Source organism: Peromyscus leucopus, chromosome 6, assembly GCF_004664715.2.
Source record: "Peromyscus leucopus breed LL Stock chromosome 6, UCI_PerLeu_2.1, whole genome shotgun sequence".
Lineage (NCBI taxonomy): Eukaryota > Metazoa > Chordata > Mammalia > Rodentia > Cricetidae > Peromyscus > Peromyscus leucopus.
This window is the reverse complement of record NC_051068.1, coordinates 129482423-129508681: the sequence shown is the minus strand read 5'-3', so window position 1 is coordinate 129508681 and position 26259 is coordinate 129482423. Positions and strand designations below refer to the sequence as shown.

The 26259-nt window shown below is 38.2% G+C and overlaps 1 protein-coding gene across 11 annotated transcripts in view; it reads left to right on the top strand.

The window, feature by feature from the left end:
* Lrrc7 (leucine rich repeat containing 7) overlaps positions 1 to 26259 on the top strand; it is a 479632-nt gene that overhangs the window by 371556 nt on the left and 81817 nt on the right. For 8 of the 11 annotated variants that reach the window (XM_028890374.1, XM_028890383.2, XM_028890378.2 and 5 more), the window contains 7 exons: positions 3709 to 3838; positions 5756 to 5871; positions 9589 to 9658; positions 11274 to 11373; positions 14212 to 14336; positions 16291 to 16539; positions 21374 to 21574. In XM_028890374.1, coding sequence (XP_028746207.1) covers positions 3709 to 3838; positions 5756 to 5871; positions 9589 to 9658; positions 11274 to 11373; positions 14212 to 14336; positions 16291 to 16539; positions 21374 to 21574 — 991 coding nt within the window. The remainder of the gene's footprint in view (positions 1 to 3708; positions 3839 to 5755; positions 5872 to 9588; positions 9659 to 11273; positions 11374 to 14211; positions 14337 to 16290; positions 16540 to 21373; positions 21575 to 26259) is intronic. The other 3 variants (XM_028890382.2, XM_028890380.1, XM_028890385.2) reach the window with 3 other exon arrangements.

Below are 26259 nucleotides of genomic sequence, written 5' to 3'. Positions count from 1 at the left end.
GAAAGACTTCAGTTGCATGATAGCATGGCCCTGTATAGGGGGGAAAGTGCTTTTGCTTCTGTATTCTGTCTGAACACACAACACAGAACAGGAATGTTGACTGGAATGTGTGGTCTCTTGCCACACCAAATAGTTCTTCAACTGTTAGAGGACCCAGATTGTGGTGCTACAAGAACTCAATTCAGACCCATATATCTTTAGTTAGAATCATAAGACACAGATAAGGGCTCAGTCCCACAAGACTGCCCTCCTACTAGGGATCAATCACAAACCCTGAATAATGACTTATGAACAGGGAGCTCTTGGAATTCACTCCTTGTGTCCACTGTTTTCACTGTTGTCATGCTTCTTTGTTTGTTTGTTATTTTTTTGTTTTGTTTTGGTGGTTTTGGTTTTGCTTTTTTGGTTTGTTTGGTTTTTTTTTTTTTGAATGGCTCAGAGAAATTGGGAAAGAGTTGTAAGTTATATTGCAAGGGCACAGATGAACAGCCACATGAGAAGGCTTGCAAGGAAAGATATTTTTAAAGGGACACAGAACCCCAGTGCCTCTCTGCCACACCTCCTTCCAATAGCTTCATACAGTCAGCAGTTGGAAGCTCTGTGAACATATCCTTTTGGGGTTTTATTGAGACTTTATTTGGTAAACATGATTGATTATGTCATTGTGCTTTGGTGAACAGCTCAACTTCAGCCTTTCTCCCCTTCTCAAAGGTCAGGGGTGGCTGGACATTCTAACCCTAAAATCACATGATTGCCTTCCCCCTCTTCTGAAGCTGTGCCAGAATCCTCAGTCATAAGTTTTCTTATTAGTATCCAAAAGACACTTTGGCTTTGGCCACACAAAGAGTTTTAGGAGCTCTGTGCCAGGAGTTGACTGACTATCAGAATATCAAATACTTATTTCTCAGCATAAATCACATTATAACTGGGGCCATAAAAGTGATGCATTTTGACACTGTTGCATGACTTTTCAACAAAAACTCTTTTTTTAGGTCTGTTGTGAAATTAAATACTAAGAAAATGGAAAATAGTAAGTCTAATATTTACTTAGTATATTATGCATTAAGAACATTGAGAATTAAAGGAAGATTTTGACCAATGGGTTTGATACACATGAGCCAACATCTTTTCTTTGCCTCAGTGGTTTACTGTCTTTCTAAAGAAGTTTGGATCCATTTCCAAAACTTAATTCTTTGTGGTCTCGTCATGACATATCTCTGAGAGTACCTCTCAGATAAAGTCCCTTACCAGCATCCCGTCTTCTGGATCACCTCTATGATATGTGTTACTTTGCCCTCATGAGAGCCTCTAACAGCCCATCTAAGGTTCTCTAATGGTGTCAACAGACCTGGGTCAGTTATTTCTCCTATAGTTCTACTTGTGTTCTATTCAAATGTTTCAGAGTTATTTCCACCATGCACCAGAAGTTTCTGTTGTACTGCACTTATGTTGGGAATATATATTATGCCTATGTCACTAAATTTGTGGAGTAGTGCAAGCCCATATGCTCATACAAAGACCAGGTCAGCTCTGAGTATCCTTCTTCAGAATCTGTGCACCACGTTTTTGGAAGCAGGGCCCCTTAATTATCTATAGCTCACCAACTAGGCTAGATTGGTTGGCCATCAAACTTAAGGTGTCCTCCTGTTTCTGCACCACCAGTGCCAGGATTACCAGTATGACCCACAATTCCTACCTTTTGATGTGGGTGCCAGGAATTTAACTCAAACCCTCATGCTTGAATGACAAGCAGTTTTCAAACAGCCCTAGTAGTAATGTTTTAACAATCAAGTAATTTTGCCCAAGTGTCTGCCTACTGCTGCCAGACAAGAAACCAATAGAACTATCTGTTTTGCTATTTGTGTGTGAACTTACCACAAAGGCACATGGCTGGTCACAGTGGGACCTCAAAAGTGATGCCTGGTCATCAATCCTGACACTGATCATTATTCACATTGTGATTTTTAGATGGAAGAAACTGCTATGCCCCATGCAGTTAAAAAGAAAGTTGCTGAGATTTGAAAGGTGTTGTTGAGGGTCTAGTGTTGTCTACTGAAGTATGATAGCTTCATAACAAAAAAAACCCTCAAATTGATGGGTGCCTTACTGCCACTCAACACTGACCTCTGAACATGTATATGAAAGAAAGAAATGGGGATCTCAGCTAACTCTTTAAATTGTTTAACATTGCCTTTAAGTCAGCTAAATACACTGCTTATTTTTTTCTTTAAAAAAAAACTATAACTCTGTGACTATTTTCTGAGAATATGGCCCTAGGTCCTTGACAGAAACCTTTGGTTCTTGGAAGGCTCATATACCTGTAGGGTCAGGGGCCATGATGACACTGAACAGAAAGACACCAGCTATCTTCTGAACTCTGGACTGGGCTTGGCTTCCAAACTATACTCAGACTATTAAACTCACTCTGCCATTCCTGCCATGTAAGTCTTGGGTACCCACTCTCACTGCCTGCCTTGTCTGTGACTTTTCATCCTCAGAGCACAATTTATTCATCTCTTTCCTAGTGTGTCCCTTTGCCTGGGAGGTAAATGAAACAGCTTAGTCTTTGGGGCAGTGGTAATCTTTGAACTCTCACAATCATGCATCTGGTAAAGGACAGAGCTGGGACACAAAGCTGACTGATTTCAGCTCTGTGCTTCATGTTCTTGCTGGCTAAGTGATTGAAGTGAGCCTCATTGAAGCTAATGAGTCTCAGTGTGTAAAATAGGAAGACAATTCCTCAACCTTACTCCAACTAGTTCATCTTTCCTTCTGTAATGGAACCCTTTCCTCTAGTGGTGCATTAAATATCAGTGGCAGCTTCGGTATTGCTCACTTACACTGGACCAGGCCCTCTTTATCTCCAACTTATGACAAAACGGAATAGAATCATCTTGTTTCCTCATGATAATTTCATAGTGCATTCCCACAATTCCTTTCGAAGGACAGGCTGATATGACTACGTGTGCAGTGCTGCAGACCGGAACAAACTGAAGAGCTGTGCCCATTTGAAGACAATGCCTCTTATTCCATTTCACATGCTGATCCTGGAAAGGAAATGGCCCATTATTACAAGAGGCACTGAAATCTAAGCCATTGTGTAAAACTTGGTATATTTTATAATACTGTGTAATTCAAATGGCAAATACTTCCATGTTGGACTTGTCCTGCCTGACAGGTGGGATGATGGAGTCCAACAAGCTGTATTGTCATTGCTTCAGCCCCAGATTTCCTGCTTTGTGTGACTGGAAGAACATTCCTTAGCCTCTGTAAGCCTCAATTTCCTCATCTGCAAGATGAATTTTAAAGGTGGATATCGTATACAGTTGTTGTGGGGGGCTCTTACTGAGGGTCTAACCTCTAAGGTGCTTAGTAAAATCTAGAGCAGCTTACCCCTCATTCTCTCTTGTCCTCTGCCCCTCCAATTACAGGTGCTCACTCCAAATCTCCTCCTGTCAATGACATCTAGGTTGTAAACAAACCATCTTTTGTGTCAGCTCAAGTAGGTCAGTTAATGGCAAATGCAGCCATGCGTGTGATGGTATTTGATCCATTTCACTGTACTTGCTAACTAGATTGACTTATATAGTATTGTGCCATCCTACTTTAATAATATTTGGTGAATTTGGACATGTGGCTTTTTCAAAACTTTTTCTTTATCGTGTAACCTTTTAGAATATCTAAAACTACTGTGTTATATCTTCTCAGCTTATCTTTATTAGAAGAATTTGACTGCAGCTGCAATGAGCTGGAATCCCTTCCTTCCACCATTGGCTACCTGCACAGCCTGCGAACGTTAGCAGTCGATGAGAATTTCCTCCCAGAGTTGCCCAGAGAAGTGAGAAGCAAGCTCGTTTCTATCATTAACTTTCAATGACTCTGTTTTGAAATGAAATCCTAACAGTGCAATCACAGGGTGGATTTATAAGTTGAACTGTGAAAATATGTAGGCATTGCCCATTTATATAGATATATACTAATTTCTTTTTTGAGTGGTAAACTCCATCCAATTTGCATTGACTAAAATTTGCATGTAAAGAATAGTAAAAAATATGTTAATCAGTGCTAAGGGATGTGATTCAAATCATTTATTTATTTTGCTTTTAAGAATAGCTATACACGCCTGGTGGTGGTGGCGCACGCCTTTAATCCCAGCACTTGGGAGGCAGAGGCAGGCGGATCTTTGTGAGTTCAAGGCCAGCCTGGTCTACAGAGCAAGTTGCAGGAAAGGCATAAAGCTACACAGAGAAACCCTGTCTCGAAAAATTAAAAAAAAAAAAAAAAAAAAATAGCTACACTGCACTTAAGATAATTGCATTTCCACTTCTGAAGTAAAAGAATGGGTTTTACTATAAATATGTCTGAGAGGCTTGATGTTTCTTATAACTTTTTTTAGTTTCTGGATACATGAAGATGTAGCTGAAAGTTTTCCTGTGTCCTGCCTGGCCCACAGTCAGGACAAATCTCTCTCACCTGTCAGTCCTGCAGCCACTTAGACTCAAATAAACACACAGGCTAATATTGTTTTTAAATTATGGCCATGGCAGGTTTCCTGTTACCTGGTTTTTATATCTTAAATGAACCCATTCCTACAAATCTATACTTTGCCACATGGTTTGTGGCTTACCGGTACTTTTATATCTTGCTTCTCATGGCCATGGCTGGGAGCATCTCCTCTGCTCTGTCTTTCTTCTTCCGTTCGATCTGTGGATTTTCTGCCTGCCTATAAGCTGCCTTGCCATAGGCAAAACGGCTTTATTTATCAACCAATCAGAGCAACATTTTTTTCACATCATACACAAAGACATTCTCCCATCATGAAGATATTCTTTTATCTCTAAACTGGATTTTATTTATTAATGTCCAGAAAAAATGTAAAGTGTATTTTCAGTCTAAAGCTTTCTACTAAAAATTTCCACAATAATAGAATAATAATAAATATATTGTTATTTTAGAGTCAAAAATTAGTAAAAATGGCAAGTACCATGTAATGTGACATAAAATCAGGTTTGCTTAAGGAACTATCAAAAGTACTGCTAAGACCAGGTGGTGGTACATGCCTTTAATCCCAGCACTCAGGAGGCAGAGGCAGGCAGATCTCTGTGAGTTCAAGGCCAGCCTGGTCTACAGAGTGAGTTCTAGGACAGCCAGAACTGTTTCACAGAGAAACCTTGTCTCGAAAAAAAAAACAGTACTGCTGAATATATGTGCTGCCCTGTTTTAAGCACCGCAATATTGGTAATAATGTAGAAAAATAATGTGCTTTGTGAAAACAACAGTGCTACCAAGCATTTAAACATTTACATTATTTAAAAAATATTCTTAATATTTGAAAGAATATGAAATATGTGCTACTGTCATAACTAAAAGCATATATCACTGTAAAGAGCAAGATTATAAAAGTGTCAGTCATAAATACACTGTACTTCATGTGGTAAGAGACATTAAAATGGTAAAGGAATCTCTAGGGTAAGTTTGGTGGCACATTCCTACTACCTCAGTGCTCAGGAGGATCACCTCAAGTTTAAGGCCAGCCTGACCAGTATTGAGTCTTGGGTTAGCCTGGACTACAATGTGAGACACTGTCTCAAAAAAGGAGAAAGAATCAGTGACCTAAATTGTTTTATACACTAGAGAAACTAATATGGAATAACCATATTTTGTGGTTCCTTTCCAAAATATACTTTTGTTTATTCTTCAAGAATGACAATAGGCAGCCCAACATTGTAAACCTACTTCCTTTTGCCACCTACAGATTGGCAGCTGTAAGAATGTCACCGTTATGTCTCTACGCTCCAATAAACTAGAATTTCTTCCTGAAGAAATTGGGCAGATGCAGAGGCTGCGAGTCTTAAATCTGAGTGATAACAGGTATGTAAATAATTTTATAAAAGTAAATTATGGCCGGGCGGTGGTGGCGCACGCCTTTAATCCCAGCACTCGGGAGGCAGAGGCAGGCGGATCTCTGTGAGTTCGAGGCCAGCCTGGGCTACCAAGTGAGTCCCAGGAAAGGCGCAAAGCTACACAGAGAAACCCTGTCTCGAAAAATCAAAAAAAAAAAAAAAAAAAAGTAAATTATGGAACCAGACATGGCTGTGCACATCTTTAATCCCAGAGGCCAGCCTGGTCTACATAGTGACAGGTAAGATTATCACTAACCAGCTCTGATACAAAGCCACAGGTTAGTCCTTTGCAGCAAGGATGGATAATATTTAGTCACATTCAGAGTAAGAGGGAGCAGAAAAAAAGGATGAACCCTCTTCTTATGATGTGTTATATTGGCAGGTGCTAGAAACAAAAATGAAACTACAGTTTGCTTTTTTTTCCCATCTTTTCTATTAAAACAACTGTCCTCATAGGAATGGAAAGAGTAGATACCGGTAGCCAATGCTTCTGTCTTGACACAGTAGCTACAGAGCAGAGTGCATGAACCCTGTCACTGCAGATTCTATCAGATGAATGACAGCATGAGTCACTCAGACCTTGTACTGGCATCATCAGAGACCAGAGTTTAAGAAGTCATAAAGAATACTCACAAAAGTTTCCTAATAAGCACAAAAGTTTTCATTTGTTTTTCAGTTTCCTTTAGAAAAAGTAACGCCAATCTAAAAAAAAAAAAAAAAATCACTGTCTTTGTAGTTAAGCAGTGCTCCCACATAAGAAAATAAAGTGCTTTATTAGAAGGTTTGGGGTTATTTTATTCATAAACCAAAATGGCAATGTGACAGCAATGCTTTGTGCATTGAGACCCTGTCATGTCCACCTCTGGTTCAGTGACAGACTGCCAGAAGAGGCAATGCCTTGACTGTCACCTCTGAGAAGGCCTTGGTTAGATCTTTAAATAAGTTCTTGTAATCTAGATGAGGAAGTGTGATCATGGAAACTCCACAGAGAGGTGGGCTTCTACTGGATTCAGTGAAATCACCATAGAAAGATGAATCCTAATAATACCCAGGGGAAGCATCACAGAATTTGTTATTTAAGTGAGGCCGAGTGCTTGTCAACCTGGTAAGAGGATCTTCTTGACAAGCTATAGAAGTCTCTCCTAAATACTCATTTTCCCAAAACATTCTGAATGATGATATGTAAAATAAGCTAACTAAATATCACAAGTAACCCATAATAGAAGTTTTGATGTGTTGATGGTCCTTACTGAGCAAATCTAGCAGACTTCAGCATTTACCATGGGTCAGTCACATTTACGGAAGCTGAGGAAATATATGAATAAGACATCAGAGACTCTCAAAATCAAAAGTTTAAAATACCTCATCAGAGAAAAAGAATCATGCACATCCTATAGTACAGTAACTACAACACAGCCAAATGAATATTGTCAGCTAATTAGTCCATCAGTGAATCAAGCTGGGGGAGGTAGACAATACATAGTGAAATCTGAGGCCAAAGCTAACATTGCCACAGAGAACGGACTGCTTACAGGATGGTAAATGAGAAGTGCTATCGTAAGTAGTGAACCATTGCAATTTTGTGTTTAAAATAATCAAATGGCAGAGTCTGGCACTGTAGCCAGGAACAGTGACTGTTTTCCTCTGTCAGCTACAAGGTTATGCCTTAGCCAAGGCCCTGCTCATCCATCAGAGATCACTGGAGGAGTACAAAGCAACAAGGCCCCTGTTCTCCACCACATTCTTCTTTATGTACAGCACATTAGGACTGCATCAAAATGACTCCTCAGGCACATGGATGAACATGACATGAATATTAGATGAGCTTCATTGACATGGCACTCAGTGGCAGCTTTTTATTTAACTGTATATAATACCAACAATGCTAACCGACCCCATAAATCTTACTTTATACTTTCTGTCATAAGTGAATTTAAACAACTTGTATGGGTATGCCATGAAAGAATTGTGATATAAGTCAATACCTACTTTGTGCTCTTATTTATGTTTTACAGATATTAATTAGTTCATAAGATTTAAGTAGTCTCCCTAAGAACTTTACCATACACCCTTAAAATTTACACTGGTGGTCAACCTCATTTCATATTTACTAAATTATTTGAAAGTGCCTGATTACTTTTGAACATAAATTAAGTCCTTATTAATCATTATAACATTTTGCACTTCTTTTCTAAAAGTGCATTTGTCAGTTAGCTAATAGGATTCCAATATATAAAAGACTTACGGAAATTTTCATACAAGTTATGTGTAGAATGTATGTTCAGGGATAAGCCTGCTGAGGTTGTCATTGTAAAGCTTGGAGGGTGATGGTAACCAGTGTGACTAGAATGTGCTCACACACTGCTCAAAAACATCAAGAGCACTCTGAGGCAAGCATTCATCAGCTTGGATTTCCAAAGGCAGAAGCCATATTTTTACTGAATACTACAGCTGAGGCCAAACTTCACATGTCTCCAAAATACTATTTTTAAAGATTCCTTCTTGTAATGTCTACTGTGCAATGTGCAAGGGATGAAAGAAGAAAACACAATTTCTGGAGATTAGCATTACTTTGGAAACTATGAAGTGATTTAGATGTAAGACAGCATGGTCCTTGCCCTTTTGGAAACTACAGTTTTATGAGGATATCAAATAATAAACAAATAACCACAAAAATAGTCACATGTAAAAGCTGTGAAATATTCTGTGCAGGCAAGTGCAAGGCACTCTGAGACTAGACTGGGTGAAGGAATTTAAGTGGGACCCAGGAAAACCTTTTATATGAGAAAATGTGATTTAAGCCCTGAAGAACTGTGGGATTTAATAAAATGAAGCACAGCAGGAAAAATATTCCAGAAGGGGCCAAGCTGAAATTTCTCCTGGGTTGGTAGAGCACCATTGTGCACTCCAGCTATGAGAAAAAGAGGATCAGTGCTGTGATGTGAGAACAGCTTTAGGGGTTTTAAGATTTTATTTTTATTTTTTATTTATGTATGTGTGTGTGTACCAGTGGGAGCAGCCTTGGGGTACATACTGGGGTTTTAATTGTGTGTGTGTGTGTGTGTGTGTGTGTGTGTGTGTGTGTGTGTGTGTGTGTGAAATGTGTGAAGATCAACTGAAGTTGCAGTTAAAAGCAGTTGTGAGCTGCCTGGTATGAGGGCTGTGAACTGAACTCATGTCCTAGGAAGAGCAACAAGATCTCTTTCTCTTAACTGTCATCTCTCTAGTATTGGGGTGCACACTGTAGATCCTGACCATGGGTACTAGCAGGATTTTTATTTTATTTAAATACTACAGGAAGCATTCAAAAGATTAAAAAGATTTTTGTTGTTTTGGGCCTGGGAGAGGCTCAACAGATAAAGGCACTTGCCTCCAATCCTGATGACCTGTTTGATCCCCAGGACCTACATGGTGGAAGGAGAGAAAAAACTCTCAGAATTGTCCTCTGACTTCCACAGGCTCACATGCACAGCAAAACTGCAACACACACACACACACACACACACACACACACACACACACACACACAAACAAGAAAGGGAGATTTTCATTCTTTTAAGATTATCTAGGCATTCAAGAGAAAGGATTAACGAGAGCAATGAATCAACACAGCAGTGTGTGTAAATGTCTTGTAGTGAGCTTTGCTATCTGTAGTCATGCTATGAGACAACTCTTGTCTCTGCAGGTTGAAGAATTTGCCATTCTCATTCACCAAACTCAAAGAGCTTGCAGCATTGTGGCTTTCCGACAATCAGGTAAAAAACTTGTATGCTCTGAATTATCATGTTCCTAAGATGAAGTGTAATTTAACTTTAGTTTACTGAGTCCCAGTAGACACACTTGACAACTATTATAAAATATAGATTCTTATGCTTGGATGGGTTTTTTTGCACAAAAGTTGTATCATACATTGTGTAGGTGAAAGAGTGCCATGGTCTCCATGCTCGTCAAATACCTCTGTTCCATACCTACTTCATTGTCAGAGATCCAACACATAAATGATGATTTGTATGGCTTTTCAGCTCCTGGCAGTACACACATCCTTAGAGGACACATTTTAATTATAGCTCTGAAGGTAAAAACTAAAAAGCCGTTACTGCAATCCCCACAACAGGGAATTACAAGCACTATCTCCCTTTTTCCTCACTGCTTTTAATTATGATCAACTTAATTCTAAAATTTTATTCAAGATCTTTGCTGATATAGTGATAGCTACCTTCAGTGTTTTTGTGGTTATCTTGATATTTTTATATACTCATGAAAATAAATTATAATGGAATCAGGGGTTGCATGTTAATGAATAATTTTATTAACTGGAAAATAACAGGAAACAGATACACATGCTTTGCCTCAAAAGCTTATGTGGGTCATTTCAGCAGAATTTACTACTAATCATTTTTCTTGTGTTCCTAAATCTTTGAAACCCCTACCCCAAAATATGAATGGCCATATAAAAACAATGCACCTTCAGTTCAATATATCAATATTCCCTGGGCAGCAAGTTTCTATTTCTAGCTATTTGGGTACTTTTATTACAAATTAAAAATGACTCCTACAAATTTAAAGTGCAAGCATAAGAGTCTTAGTGTTTCTTCAGGTAATCATGGCCCTTGCTTCCATCTGCTGGTAAAAAGTTGGATTGCCATTCAAGCTCCTATGGGCACCTCCATAGCACTGGCGTATCCTTACAGATGGTCATTTCCAAAGTCTGTGAATTCTGCTGCTGGGGTGGTAGCCTTACATTATGAAAATTTCTTATCATCACAACTATTATCCTGGTGAAAGAATATCCAGAAAAGTTACTGCACCATTTAACTTGAATTGTGGCAATGTTTCTAGACAGCTTCATGAAACCCTTGCTTCTTCCCTATTAATAAATGATATTTACACTATTATTATGAAAATAATACCTGAGTTCTAAAAGCCTTCAAAAATAGCATTTCTGATATCAAATTGGTGGTGGACAATAAAATACAGCAAAAACATCAGATATGTACACAGATTTTATTCATATGTGGGCTGTGCCTTGCTCAGTGTGAGCAGTGCAGGCACCACATGTCTGTCTAGACCACAACTTGTGAGAAGAAACACATGTCCAGGACCACACCACTCACTCACTCTTGAAGTTGAACACACTCGCCCCCTCAAGATTAGAACTGAAGTGCGCAGTTAAATAGGTTTTGGTAAGCTTTTTAAGAATGTACTAAAGAAGACCAAACATTACAAAAACCTTGAAATCTGGAAAGACTCTCAGCAATATTCATGGCCTGTCATCTTATCCATTCATCTCTCAGAAGTCAGACTATTAGCTATTTCCTTATGTAAAATCTTGACTAATTTGTTTATCTAACTGGTACTTGTTGCTTCCAGTCCAAGGCCCTTATCCCTCTACAAACAGAAGCCCACCCAGAAACCAAGCAAAGGGTACTGACCAACTACATGTTTCCCCAGCAACCCCGTGGTGATGAAGGTAGGTTGTCAGCAAATGCATTCTTTAATCTTTAATGGTGTTATAGATAAAAATAAATTTTTATTAATTAAAAATAATTACACAGGCAGTAGAAGAAAACTCCACAGCATATCATGTGGGAGTTTGAGTCTCAGTGCTGTAATATTTTAAGTAGGATTCCAAAAGCAAGGCTTCTCCAGGAGATAGCTCAGTTTGCAAAGTGCTTGCCATGCAAACATGAGAACCTGAGTTCAGTCCCCAACATCAGTGTAAAACCCCACAGTGGGGACACATAACATGTAATCCCAGTGCTGTGGAACAGAGACAGGGCCATGCCTTGTGCTTCCTGTTCAGCCAGCCTAGCCTAATTGGTGAGCCTTAGTTCCAAGTGAGAGATCCTTTCTCAAAATTTAAGGTAGAGATCAAGTGAAGAAGACACCTAACATTGATCTCTGGCCTTCACTTGCATGTGCACACACATGTACCCAAACACACATGAACGTACAGGCATAAACATTCACACACCCACCACCACCACCCCAAAGAGAAAAGTCTTCCTCCTTATAGCTCACATGAGAATAATGTAAACACTCTAGAGGGATTTCTTCTGTAAGGGTTAGACTCCAGGGTATGAGACCTGATCATCAAATGCTGTACCCAGTAACTGGCAGCAAAAAAAGAGAATTCAGAGACCAACAAGGATTGGCTGAAGAGGGTCTTCTCTTGGGCTCTTATTACACAGCATATTTTAAAGGTCAGGACAGTAATCTTGGACCACTACATGTGAATTAGTAATAGGACTTGACCTACAATAATGATGTTTTCATCTTTACATTGAGATTCCCTAAGCAATGTCAGCAGCTATGATTAAAAAACACTTTTTAAAAACCTAAAACTTGCAATCAAGCTTCTAGCCTATGATCGATCACACTATTATACCAAAAAGGGTTGCCTTTTCCTGTTTAAAACAGCACTGGCTGGCATGTGTTCTCTGTTGCCATACAGAATCATGGTGGTTCTTATAACAACGAACCTACTCTAATGCAGTCACAGATAAACCCACCCTGTCTGAGGCTGGCTTGAGAAATGAATCATTTGCTTATGTGTTCCTCATTTTCAAAAATAATAATAAATGGCTTTAGTCTTTTGACTTGCAGATGTAAATGAGTCACTGGGGAATATGTAAGGATACTTTTATTCAAATTTTAACTTGCAGAAATAGAAAAGGGGAAGATTGTTTTGAAATATAATTCTCACATATGAATAAATTGATCTTTTGGGTTTCAAAATAACATAAAGAAAAGATGAAAAGTAACCCAGATCCACAAGCCATCCCTGAACTCTAGTGTGTCACCTAAACCTATAAGACGAATTGCTAAACAGTCTTATTAATAAAAAAAAAAAACCTGGAGCCAGATATTGGGGTGAAAGCCAAGAGATCAGAGGAACAGAACAAGCCACAGCCACAAGTTCTTACCCTAGGAAATCCTCAGCCCAAGAGAGACCTACCTCCTGTATACTCACGCCTCTATGCCTTTCTGTCCCTGCCATCTCACTTCCTCTCTCCACACAGCTACATTACTCCCTGTCTGTCTGTACAGACCTCCAGAACTCTATGGTTAACTAGTGTTGGGAATACAGGCATATGCCATGCCTGGCTCTGTTCCCAGTGTGGCCTTGAACTCACAGCGATCTGGATGGATCTCTGCCTCCTGAATGCTAGGATTAAAGGGAGTGTGCTATCACTGCCTGACTTCTATGTTTACTATAGTGGCTGGATTTTTCCTCTGATCCTCAGATAAGCTTTGTTGGGGTGCACAAACAAAATATCACCACATAAACCCCTGGTCAGTTCCCCAGTGTGAGGTCAGCAGTCATGTGACCTGATATTTGAAAGTGTTTGCCTTTGCTTTTTTGAATTTTCTGTTTGGTTTTCTATTGAGGATAGAAAATTTGCTGTAATAATTGAAAAATAATTCTTGAACTTCAACCCAGTCAGCCAACTTCTGTTTGTTGAAAAAAAGATAATAAGTGAATTTTAAGAATCCAGTAAGACAGAGAAATATGTGACAGAGGAAAACTCTTTGGAAAAGGAGTTACCCTCAAGTAAGCTCTTACTATTGAGTTTTCATGTAGCTTTCACTATTACTTTACAAAGCAAACTTTACCATTAGTTACATTTTGATGTAAATTAGAGATTTATAAATCATATTTCCTGCTTATTTGAGGCACATTTAAATGAATTGAAGCCATGGTGTTAAAACCAAGTTCTCTATGTGTTCTCTGTCTTAAAAATGAGGTTACTCCAGTCACGTACACCTCCCACTTGCACACAAAGAACCAACAAGAACATCAGATTACTGGACAATTTGCTGAAAAACCATTGCTGTGTAATATCTTGCTTGGTTTCAATGTGATGCAGGCTCTGCAGTCACCCCAACATGGGGTATGCCGTGGGACCTGAGAGACCTGGGCACATATGACGGCTCTGCCCACTTCTTCATAACAAAGATGATGCCTGTGTGTCTCCTCCACTGCTGTGAGGCTTAGAGACTGGAATGCTCCATCCAAGTCTCCAGCTGTTACTGTTAGCCCAGGGGAGCCCATTCTTAGGCTAGGAAACTTCCTGACCTTCATGACTAACAGTAAAATGCACTAAGAGGAACGTTCTGCTTTCCACTTCCTGTCCTTCCTGCCCTCTCCTTACTTTTCCTCAATATCTTTTCCCGGCCCTTTTAAATGTATTTATTGTATTCATTAGTGGTGCTTGCTGTCTCTTTTCGCATAATATATTAAACTTTATTAAAGACTTCATGTATATAAAAGAAAAGAAAAGCATTAATACTTTGGACTCCATAGATTTCCAGTCAGACAGCGACAGCTTCAACCCCACCCTGTGGGAGGAGCAGAGACAACAGCGCATGACTGTTGCCTTTGAATTTGAGGATAAAAAAGAAGATGACGAAAGTGCTGGGAAAGTAAAGGTGAACTTTTGGCCTTTGTTTCTCTTATTGTTCTGTCTGTCCATTGTTATTATTCAGACAGAGAAGGGATTCATTAAGTGACCTCTCTGGAAGGTCACAGTCATTTTCTATTCTCATGAAGATGCCCCAATCTAGAGGGCCAGTGTTCGGGCAGCATTGGTGTGATTCAGAATGAGACGAATGTCCCAGTTCTGACTGAGCAAGTCTGATTTGCACTCCCTTCCACAACCCCCAATATAACAACCTGCGAGAGATTCAAGCTGAAGTGGGGAGAAAGTCTAGGTGATGAACCTCACCTAAGTCTTTCTTCTGTAACACTCTGCAATAATCCTTTTGGTCACTGGGCCAGGGACCATGCAGACAGTACCAGCCAAAACACACATTTGTGGAAGAAAAGCTGATTGGCATGCTCCAGTGGCATTGCATCCCCAGAGTCTTCCACATGACTGGGGCATTTGAAAGAACTTTTGTTTCTTTAAGTCTGAGTTTTAAAAGGAGGTGAGTATCTAGCCAGCCACAAGTGAAGATCTTTAGGCAAAACAACTGTATTTTAACTGTATTTTTAAGAAATTTTTTTATTGTGACTAACCTGAATGAAGAAACAAGGTTAAACATTTAAACCTATATTGTTTTATTATTTAAATTTTCAAATATCAGAATTGGCTGAGATTTCATTAACACTTAATTTTTCATGTTATGTCATAATGGCACCTTGAATCTCTCGTTAATTTTTGTATTATTTGTGCAATTTTTCAAAAACATCGTGAATACTAACAGCTTTCACTTGTAGTGACTAATGACCTAAGTAACTATATATGCATCTTATTAATAAATCAAGATTATGTGATATGTTCCCTGTCCCCACCATATTTTCTAAATGTTACTTCTTAAACCATTATTCATGATGACTGTGTCATTACAGAAAACTCAAAATGGAATTATAAATCCAAAATGACATACTTCCTTTAAAAATTTTTGGTTGAAGAAACATTTATGGATGATTGATTATTGCTGTCTTACGACCAAAGAGACATGTTTTGAAATTTGTGAATTCTTAGAAAATAAATATGCTAAATTTGATACAAACCTTTAAAACAATTCAGTTCCCCTCTTCAAGGATTTTGTGTTAAATCAAGATCCAATGGGTGATGCATTCTGTGTTGGACTCTTGATTCATTTTTATATTTCATTGACTTGTCAAAATAACTACATGCTTCCTCTTAAAAATACATAATCAAGGATAAAAAGAAAATACATTTAATATGTTCTATGGATGTGTTGATAAAATCATGAAATATAGAAATGGAAACAATAATTTAGGAACCCTGTTTGTGTGCTCTGTGGTTAGTATGTCTATGCTCATAATGGGTTCCATATGCTTTAGAGTGGTTTGATTTTTCTCTGCATTTATTTACATTCACTTTAATTGTATTTTGGTAAAACAATATGTTTTTCCAAAATATCAGAATACTTGGCTTTGACTAATTTGACTGCTTTGATGCCATTGGCTATCAGACAAATTAGAGGAGAAACACTCATAAGTACATCATCATGGGAAGATGATGAATGGAACACCCTGGGATCTTACCAGCTCATGCTCTTCTGGTTCATTACATGTACATTAAAATTAGTGCCATTTTAATTTTAATTGACCTGAAATTTAAAAAGGAACCATGGGCCTATGCCATCAGCTTTCAATGGGACAAAAATATAAAGTCCTGCTTGGAGTGTGTATAGTGAGTGTGAATGCTGAATTGTGTGAGGAGGTTGCCACCCATAGCTTCATGTTATGCTGTTTTATTACATGGAGTTAAAATTCATTGTTTTAAATGCATTGCCCAGATTGGGAAAAAAAAAAAAAAAAAAAACTACCCAAGGGTAGAAAATGATCAAGCGAACGTGTTGCTGCAGTGCTCCTGTTTCTCCCAGAAAATGGAGATTCCTTCTCCCACAGGCTCTCTCCTGCCAAGCCCCCTGGGACAGGGGCCAGCGTGGGATTACTCTCCAACCTGCCAGGCTGTCTGGCGATTGCTGCACACCATGGGCCAGGTGTGATCAGCAGATCCAAGATATGCCCGTCCCCCAGAGTGACCCCCAGCTGGCATGGGGTTGTATAAGTGGCCTCCAGCAGGAGCGGAGCATGTGTGCTCCCTTGCCAGTGGCAGCACAGTCCACCACTCTTCCCTCTCTAAGTGGCAGACAGGTAGGCCTAGGTGTTTGGGGTAGGAGAAGCCCAGTAGAGGCTCCCTTGGAACAGTGCTTTATGGGGTATGTGCTGCATGATTAGGGGTGAGACTGTTGATCGCACAGCAGCCTTCAGTTTGCCAGTGTCTGAATCCAATTTATCTTTATGATTATTGACACTGGCAAAGGGTGGGGAAGCCTGAGTCAGAGGGTGGGACATCAGTTGAAGGTGCCTTTTTGTGGGGTGTCTGGCATGGCTTTTAAGCTGGGGCTTTGCTTTTGTTTACTCTTCTTTGGTTCTTTCTTTTAACGTGTGGGGATACTGCCAGTTGTGCAGAATGCTGACCAGACTTTGGAAGTGATTGGAATTGTCCTGTGAATAAGCACACTTCTCAGGGTCAGCTTGAGGGAGACTAGACAAACCTATCTTTAAAACACCAGAAGTTGAAATTGAGATTTGCTGGGAATGGACTCTGAGCAAACAGAAACTTCCATTCAAAAGCAACAACATCCCTTAATTTGAAGATTTAAATTATATGAATTCCTGTAAGAGAAGATGGGGTTGGGAGTCACGGCAGAGAGGAATTCTCTTTCTCAGAGCTGGGTGTCTAAGAAGATAAATGATAGGGGGAAAAATATAAATGAACACTGTGTTTTTACAAACGTTGTCACCCACATGTAATGGACTAGATTCTCATTCTATGTCTTATATTCTTTCCACAATATAAGACAAGCTGAGAATGCACCTTCCTGACTAAAACTGCCCTGTTTCCTTTTTTTTGTAAAATATCCCCATTAATTTCTAGAATAATATGATATTTAATAATCACTGCAAAGCTATTGTTTCTCTTACTGGAATTTACAATCAGATTCAAATTTAATGATTATGTAAAGTATATTATATTATATGTGCATATAATATAATATATGAGAAACAGTTCTGTCTGAATCCAAGACACCATTTCTGAATGCCCACACTATTATAAGTAATTCTTTCTTTACTGGACTTTCGGGTTCTCTAATGCCTTGAAGCTGCTATTTGCATTTATTGTGTTTTATTTAGCTATTAAGAGTCTTGTGATGCATTTTACTTCTCAGAATTAAAAAAATTTATTTTAGTAAAAGTCTTGTATTCTAATACAATGTAAGTGTGATATGAGCAAATACTTTATAGTGAGTGACAAATTTAACACTATTATTAGAATGAATTTTGTAGATTTGCCCACCTCTGTGTGTCAAAAATTCACTTACGTTTTATGTCATATTAGGATGGGGAATGTTTCTAGCATAGGTGTTTACAAATAAGGAAACTGCTTTTAGATATAAATGTCACTGAACTAGTAATGTAACTCTTTATGACCATGTTGGCCCACTTCTGAAATACTGAAGGCAGGAACTGAGAAGGAAGTGTATCAATATGTCTACACAGAGCTTAAAATGGAATTGGGTTATAAAACACAGTTTCACTTTGAAAGAAGTTGTAAATTAGAGTTACTTAGCTTTATTTTTAAATTGCAATTACCTTATTATTTAACTGTAAAATTTCACATTTTAGTTTTGCAGCACCTTTTCCACAAAGTTACACAATTCTATGTCATAGTATACCAGAGAACATCTCTTAACTAAGCAACAGTGGTGTTATGTTAACCTTAGAATCCAGAAGACTTAAGCTTTAATGCGGCTGCAGAGAAAAGTTAAGCAGTCCCACCCCAATACACCTTCTGTAAAGTGACAACAGCTGCTTTATGAAATTTAAACATATAATTACAAATTAATGACATTCTAAAACATATAATGTTTATCATTCCATATATATGGTAATTTATATTCAAATCTATAGGAATAGTTATAAATATTATTGCACATTATATAGCTAATCAATAATAAATTAAATATACCTATAAAACATTCAATGGAGTGCCTGGAATTTGGTGAACACTGAATAACTGCTGCTATATACAATTTGAAAGAAAGACTCAGCATGTAGTTGGACATGTGGGGCAGAGTCTAAATTGCCAAAGGAATCCAGAGCTTTTACATAAACAAGCAAAGTCTGATATTAAAAACAATGTTGAGCTGGGTGTGGTAGCATTCACTTTGATCCCTGTAAGAAGTCTGAAGCAGGAGGATTGAGAGCACCAGGCCAACCGGAGTTACAAACTGAAGTTCTAAATAAAAGCAAGTACATGAAGAAGTCATTAGATTTCCATTACTCATAAACAGAAGCAACAGATTAGGTGTCAGTGTCTACTTAGAGGTAGACCTGTAACTTGAATTTGTGCTTCATGACCCCAAGTCCAAAGTTCTGTGAGAAGAATAGTGAATGGAGGCAAAGTGCTTATTTTCTAGATGAAGCAAATTCAAGTTTAGTGATTCCTAGATTCCTAAATTTGGGGAAGAGCCACTTTAAGGGAAAAAATATAATATGGCCCATATAAATAATTAAACAGTAACCATCCCATAACCTTGAAAGTAACAGTCAAATAGTTTAAGCTTTGTGACAGATCTTCTCATTTAAATATTTCCACAGCAGCAGAATAACCAGACATACTCTGATGATGTAAGCAAAACACCATATCAAGTTGCTTTTAAAATGACCAGAAAGCATCCACACCACACCTGTGACAATGTAAACCATGTAGGGTGTGGGGCATTTACTCACCAACCCCACAGTTCCCCAGAGTTTTCTTGAGTGTGAGCAGCAGGAAATATTAAATAGAAGAATTTATTGCGGAGATAAACAGATAGAAAATAAAGGATAGCCTTGAGAGAGCCTGGAACCTATTCCAACAGGCCCCAGGGTATTTATAGAGACGCCAAGGGGTGGAGCAAAAGACCTCCTCCCCCAGCACATACAAGTGCAGACCATCTCAGACACCTGCACTCAGGCCCGTGGTCCTAATCATCCTCTATGCGGACATGCTGGGTAAAGCCACGAGGAACCCGAAAACGGGTTCCCACAGTAGGGTGAAGACACATGGAACTTAGGGAAGAGCAAAGCACATGTCCTACCTCAGATCATAAGAGTATGTCACTGCTGAGGACAACTGAGTTGAAAAGAATTTTCCTTTAGTGCCTTACTTCAGATTCTTTTTTACAATCTACCACTGGCTGTTAAAAGAAAAGCAATAGTTTCAATTGGCAAGATGAACAGTCCATTCTACAATTCACAGTTTATGAAATGTAGATTTGTAGTTTTTAACTTTTAGCCCCCTGATATTAAATATATTTAAACAAGTTCAACACTGTAGCTTAAAAATAAATATAATTCAGAGCTAATGTTTCTCACATGGAGTTAAAGAGCCCATCCATGAGTACCTACATCCCAGTGTACTCTATTGTTCAGTGTTTACTGAAGAATGCACTATAAACTAACCTCCTGGAATATATCAGTATTAAATTCAGTTTTTCCTGTGAAACCTAATTTTACCTTGGGTTCTTACAGCCATCCTTAACCCTATTTATTTATTTATTTGTTCTATTCTCATTTATTTGAGAACATAAAAAAATAAATTACAATTACCCTAGTTAAACAAAAGCTGGTTTTTCTCTGCATTCTAACTATCTATTGAAAAATAATTTTATGATTTTATTGTCAAAAGAACATTAGAAAATACAAAGTAACATCCAATCCTGTTACTTCTTTAGGATAACAAGCCACACGAATCCTAAGAGTAACACCATTGGTGAATTTGCTAAACCAGCAGATTAGCAAAAGTGTTTGAGTACTTCATACTCTCCAGCCTCTCCAACATGCCATTGGCCAGATGGGGACTCCCTTCTGGCTGCCTTCCTCTGCTCCCACCCTCTTCCTCCTTCATTCTCTCCCACCTCTTCTGCTCCTCCACCCTCACACACATGCTTTTCACAATACATACTACAACCACTTAAGCCATTCCATTTTAAAAAGTTGATTCTACTCAGATTCTAAATGACGTGGTTGTTGGCACAAGTCAAACTGGGCACATCTATCTCTTTTTGTGAGTTCCTTCAGTCAGCATGAATAACTTGTACTGAATCTTTTTTAAATACCTAATAATGAATACTCTCATGGTAGAATATTCTACATAAATGAAATCAGTACTAAGAAGAGTCCTTCAGATGTGGTCTTGAAAGTTAGATTAACACCTGCAAATGAGTTTAAAGCTGGAAAAATATCTGGATAGTATTAGCCAAATCATGTACATTTACCTAAAACATAATAGAAAATAGTGACTTTTTATTTATCTTAATACAAGCTATTACTCAAGAAGCATATGATCTTATTAGTATAAAAAACAAGTGTGAAAGCCACCCCAAAGATTTTTTTCTGAAGTATTAAAAAATATAAGCCACTCTACTTTTTGATACTGTGTGCTAGTTATAAATCTGGGCTTTTATACATGTTTGGCTTTTCCAATGCTTAACTCTACTTGTAAATCCTCTGAGATCTCCTCCCTCCCAATACCTGCACTGAACTCCAAAGACTTTCTCACTATAAAAATTATTAAATTTTAAAATTATTAAATACCAAACAAAGATAGGAAACTTCTAAGATGTAATGAAACTGGTAATATATTATTCCATTTTCTAACATTAGCAGTCACTTAAGAGTCTGCTATTTCACTCATCTAAAGATAGAATATAATCTAAAAAAGATGCTGATGATGTAAAAAAGGTGTAATGGAGTCAGACCAGCCCCACAAGGTTGAATAGAAGTCGAGCCCCACTCCTCACATCAACAGCAGTTCCCTGGGCAGCTCAACACTCACTGTACTGCATTTGTTTTTGATGAAGCTTGTACCATGGAGTAGCTTGGTGAACATGCTTTCTGAAGTCATTTTTATGTTAAATTTCTTTTTATAAACTTCTAGGTTGAAATAAACCTAAAACGATATCCAACTCCTTACCCAGAGGATTTAAAGAATATGGTAAAATCTGTTCAAAATCTGGTGGGTAAGCCAAGCCATGGAGTGCGTGTTGAGAACTCAAATCCAACAGCTAACACGGAGCAAACTGTGAAAGAAAAGTTTGAACACAAGTGGCCGGTGGCCCCAAAGGAGATTACAGTGGAGGTATTTGGAGGTTATTGGTAACTGACAGTGTGGTTTGATTTTTAGACTTCTGGGTGATGATGTTTCTTCTGAGTAGATCGCTTTAATAAGCAAATTACACATTATTTCCTCAAATAAAAATGACTTTTTTTTTTTTAGAAATGAGGGTAACACCTAGCAAATCAAAGATAGGTACCTCCCTCATGGCCAAAATGATTACTATGTCTTTAATGCATACAGTGGCTCATCAGCTACCGAGGCTAGCTAGGAAATGTGTTATACCCATGAGAATGATAGCCATCCCAAATCTTATCTGATCATTTGCTGGGGAAACTAATGGGGCTTTTTCATTCAGACAATCACAGTAAAATTCCTACTAAGTTTAGCATGAAATTTTTTTTTAATATTTTTGTGTTTGAGTTTCAGATAAAAAAAATAAAAAAAAAAACCCTCAGGCTTGTAGGATCTGACTATGAGAAGCTTGCTTCCTATATTTGAGAATAAGCTACAAACTTAGGCTTATTGATTTGTATGGTCTGAAAAGAATTCAACTACATTATGCCACCTCAACTATCTCATCAATTCTTCAACTAATTAGTTGCATCTTTTACTTTCACTAGAAACACAGTTGGAGTGATCATGTCTGGTCCATATTCTCTAAAATCTAGATTGACAAAACTCTTTTACAAATCTGCATTTCAAATAATCTATTTGTGGCATTTGAACACCAGCTGTATATGTAGCACTGTGCTGAACACTGTGAGAGGAATAAAATAAATGAAAATGTGTCCTGGGTTCCCAAGCGATTCAAAGCTAAGCTGGAAAAACACATGAAGTGATCACAAGATTTCTTGTTCTAAATTGGTGCTGAAACATATATTAAAGATGGCATTGTTCCCTTAAAATAGGAGTCAGTGGGGAGGACATTACAAACAGAGAGAAGACCTTGAGCCAAAAAAACAGCCATAGACACTTGGGAGGCTGAAACAGGAGGATGGTTGGGCATTCAAGGCCAGCCTAGAACACAAAGTGAAACCCTATTGTGAAACCAAAACAAAGAAAAACCAGTTATAGGTTGCAAATGCACCTGAAAGAGTAGGACACTTTCACACCTGGAGCTCTGGAGGGTACACCAGCACACCTGAAGAAGTGCATCTCAGCCTAGTTTTCTTTTCTTTGCCTTATTATTATCTCTGTGCTCCCTTTTCCCCATGATACCACACTCCCATCTAAGATACTAAAATAGTACACAGGACTGGAAGAAATATTTAGTAAGAACACACTAAACACACACACACACACACACACACACACTTTGTCTTTAAACTTTATGGAATCACATCTTATCTTTTGTAACAATGTGGTATGAAAACCTGAAAGTGAGTAAATTCAGTACAAATATAAGAAGATTTTATAATTGCTTAATTTGGAAATTTGATATGTAAAAAGGGAGAAAAATATCTGTGGTCACAAATTTAATAATAACCCCATGGTAGATAAAATACAGCTAAAGTCTCCCATAAAGAGTCTCCATATAATGAACATGCCAAAAATAATACATCCAAAATTAAATTTTACACTTCTTCCCCAGACTTGTTCCCACTTCTGCCCTAACCTTAATCTGATTTCACAACATTATCTACCAGCTCTTTGAGGCTGGAAATTGGGGTAATAATTCCTTCTTTCTATTCACTCTTTATCCCTTCGAAATAGTTTCCCAAACATGCACATTTTCACCTGTGTTTCCTCAAGTCCATAACTCCGTCAGCATTGCTACAAAGCCATTGTCTCCTTGCTTCACATTGTCCCCTGCCTCCTTGTTGCCTTAGCAACGCTTTTCCTAAAAAGAGTGCAAATCGAATCGTTTCCTTGGCAATAGCTTCTTAGTGCTGGGAGAAAAGCCCGAGGTTCTTCATTAGCTGGAGAGGATACAATGGAAGCTGACTTCCAACTTCATGTTCACTGTGTGACTTGCCCCATCCCTTTCTTAGGCTTCTTCAATCTGCTGATGTGATCTCTGTAACAAGAAATTCCACTGGAGATTTCAATATTTCCTCTGAAATCGAGTCTCTGTGTCTTCTTTTCCTTTTAGCTGACTGCAGACAGTCATCGTCCTCTTGAATACAACCAAATTAAGGGCCACACTGAACTTTATTCAGTGTTCTGATTTAAGTAGTGTGGACAACCAAGTGTCTTACTAATCATGAAAACTTAGCATTTATTATATATTTTGCATCCGTATATTTCTTTTATTTTTGTTTTTGATACAGGTTTCAATATTTTGATATTAGCCCAGACTGGCCACAGACTCAAGACCTTGCTGCCTCTGCCTCCTGAGGACTGGGGTTGCAAACCTGTACAACCATGTCTGATGGTATGTGTAGACTGTGCAGTAGAGAATTACATATAATAGAATCAGCTAGGTGATTTACCGCCTTAATCAAGGGAGAAAAATGAAGAATTGAGGTAATCAAGACTGAAAAAAGTAAAAGAGAAAGGCAATACAAGGTACCTAATATGATTGTGCACTTGGAAAGTAAAAGCAGGAGGATTAGGAGTTCAAGATCATCCTTGGCTACACATTAAGTTCAAGGTTAGCCTATGAGACCTTATCTCGAAAAGGCAAACCAAAAATGGTAACTGCATTTCATAAACAGCCAAGTGAATGAGAAAGGAAAGTCAGCCCCAGCTGACCTGTTCCCATACTCTAGAGTCTTCACAGGGGCTATACTAAAGAACAGAGCCAGAGAGCCACAGGAACCAAGAGAGCTGATGACAGGAAGGCTTCTCCTTCCTTCATTTTCCCTTCAAAATGACCTCTGACGTTTGTTTGCTTACTCCCCAGCTCTTTGCATGGCTAGCATGCCCTCAGCCTTCAAATCTCAAAGGGTCACTCTGACCAGTTATTTGCACTGAATGTAATGAGAACATTTATGATGATTTTATATATTACTTTCAGACAGCTTAAGAGGATAAGGGCCATTTATATCTTGTCTAGTGTATACAGATGATAATTCAACTTTGCACTCCTGCCAAAACTATCAACTCTTAGTAAAAACCATACTCCAATTTTGAATTGTGACCTTTTGCTGGGCTAACAATACACTCTCCATACTGAACAACAAGCTGCATGCCCTTCAGCAGCTGCAGAATTCCAAATACACACCACATCCACCACAGTGGGTTAGGATTCTGGGCTGTAAAACACAGAGTTTAGGAATATCAAAAACATTTTTACTTAATGATATTTTCAACTTATGCTGGGTTTATTGTATGTAACTGCATCATAAGCTGGGGACAGCCATATGCCCAGAGTCCACCGTAGACAAGGCACACAAATATTTGTTGAATAAAACAATGATTAGTTAAATCTAGTATTATAATCTGTCCTTCTGTCCAATTAGAAGTTCATGGAAATACGGGTGAATTTCTGAGTTTTTGTTGAATTGATTTATCTTTGTTGGCTGCCTTGTCTAGTCACTTTTCACTTGTGCATTGAGGAAATTCCTAGCATATTTATGTCCTCTATGTCTCAGTAATTTTTGTTATAATATCCATAGACTGAAATAATACTTAACATTCCCATAGAAGTAGCTAGGTGCAACTTAGTAAGTATATTCTCCTTTGAGGTCATTGGAAAGATAAAATGCATAGACTGGAAAAGAAAATGTTTTATCTTATTTTTATTTTTAAATAACCAAAGCCAAAATATTAAGATACATGCACTATCAGACACTGACCATGTTTTCTCAGAACTGGAAGTCATAGCAAACATGAGAACTCTCAGATGTCATATTCTCGCATTCAAATTTTACTTTTTGATTATAGCAATCACCAAAATCCAACTTCATGAGAACTGACACCAAGAATGTGCAACCAAATGTTGAAACCAAGTACAACAGTGATCTAGCAATTCACAGCTGCCTGTTTGATCTCAAGCATTGCTTCCCTGAAACACTCTCTACAACCCATAATATCCCTGTGAATTAGCAATGGCCTCCACAGGTGCCTCAGAACACAGTTTGGGAACCATGGGGAAAGGCCTTTTAGTCTAGGAAGCAAGAACTGCTCTCATAGATCTTACTCTTTGCTGACCTAAGCAAGGGATCTGTGTCCAGGCCACAATGTCTTTACCTCTAAAAATCTAAGTGCTAAAAGATCCTATGGAGATGAACTAGGGTATCAATAGGTATTTATATAAACATAGCACTTTGTACAGAAAAAGACTAGAATAAATGATAATTTCAGATCATTCCTCAAGAGAATAAAACTCCAATTCCTCCCCCATTCTCTTTAGTGTTCTGCATATTTCTATCTGGACACCTGTTCACTGTGTCTGCTGTAGTCAAAAACAATGCAAACCTTTTTCATCCTGAGGAGACAGTCTATTTTCCCTCTACAGAGAAGCCATATCTTCTGCGGAATAATGGAAAACAGTCAACTGTCCCTGAAGTTTTCTCTTGTTGCCTTTACTAACTCTTATCCTAGACTCTCAAAAGCTCAAAATTGAGCTTTTATTCTTCTTAACTTTTACCTTAGGATTCTCTTTCTCCATGTTATTAAGAGCCAAGATTTTGTCTAAATAAAGGAAAGATAATGGGATTTTAAAAAATGAAAGGACATTTTACCCACCACCACCACCTCTCCTTCTTTCTCCTCAGCAGGAGACACGTTTAGATGAACTTCTAATGAGCCACTTACCGAAG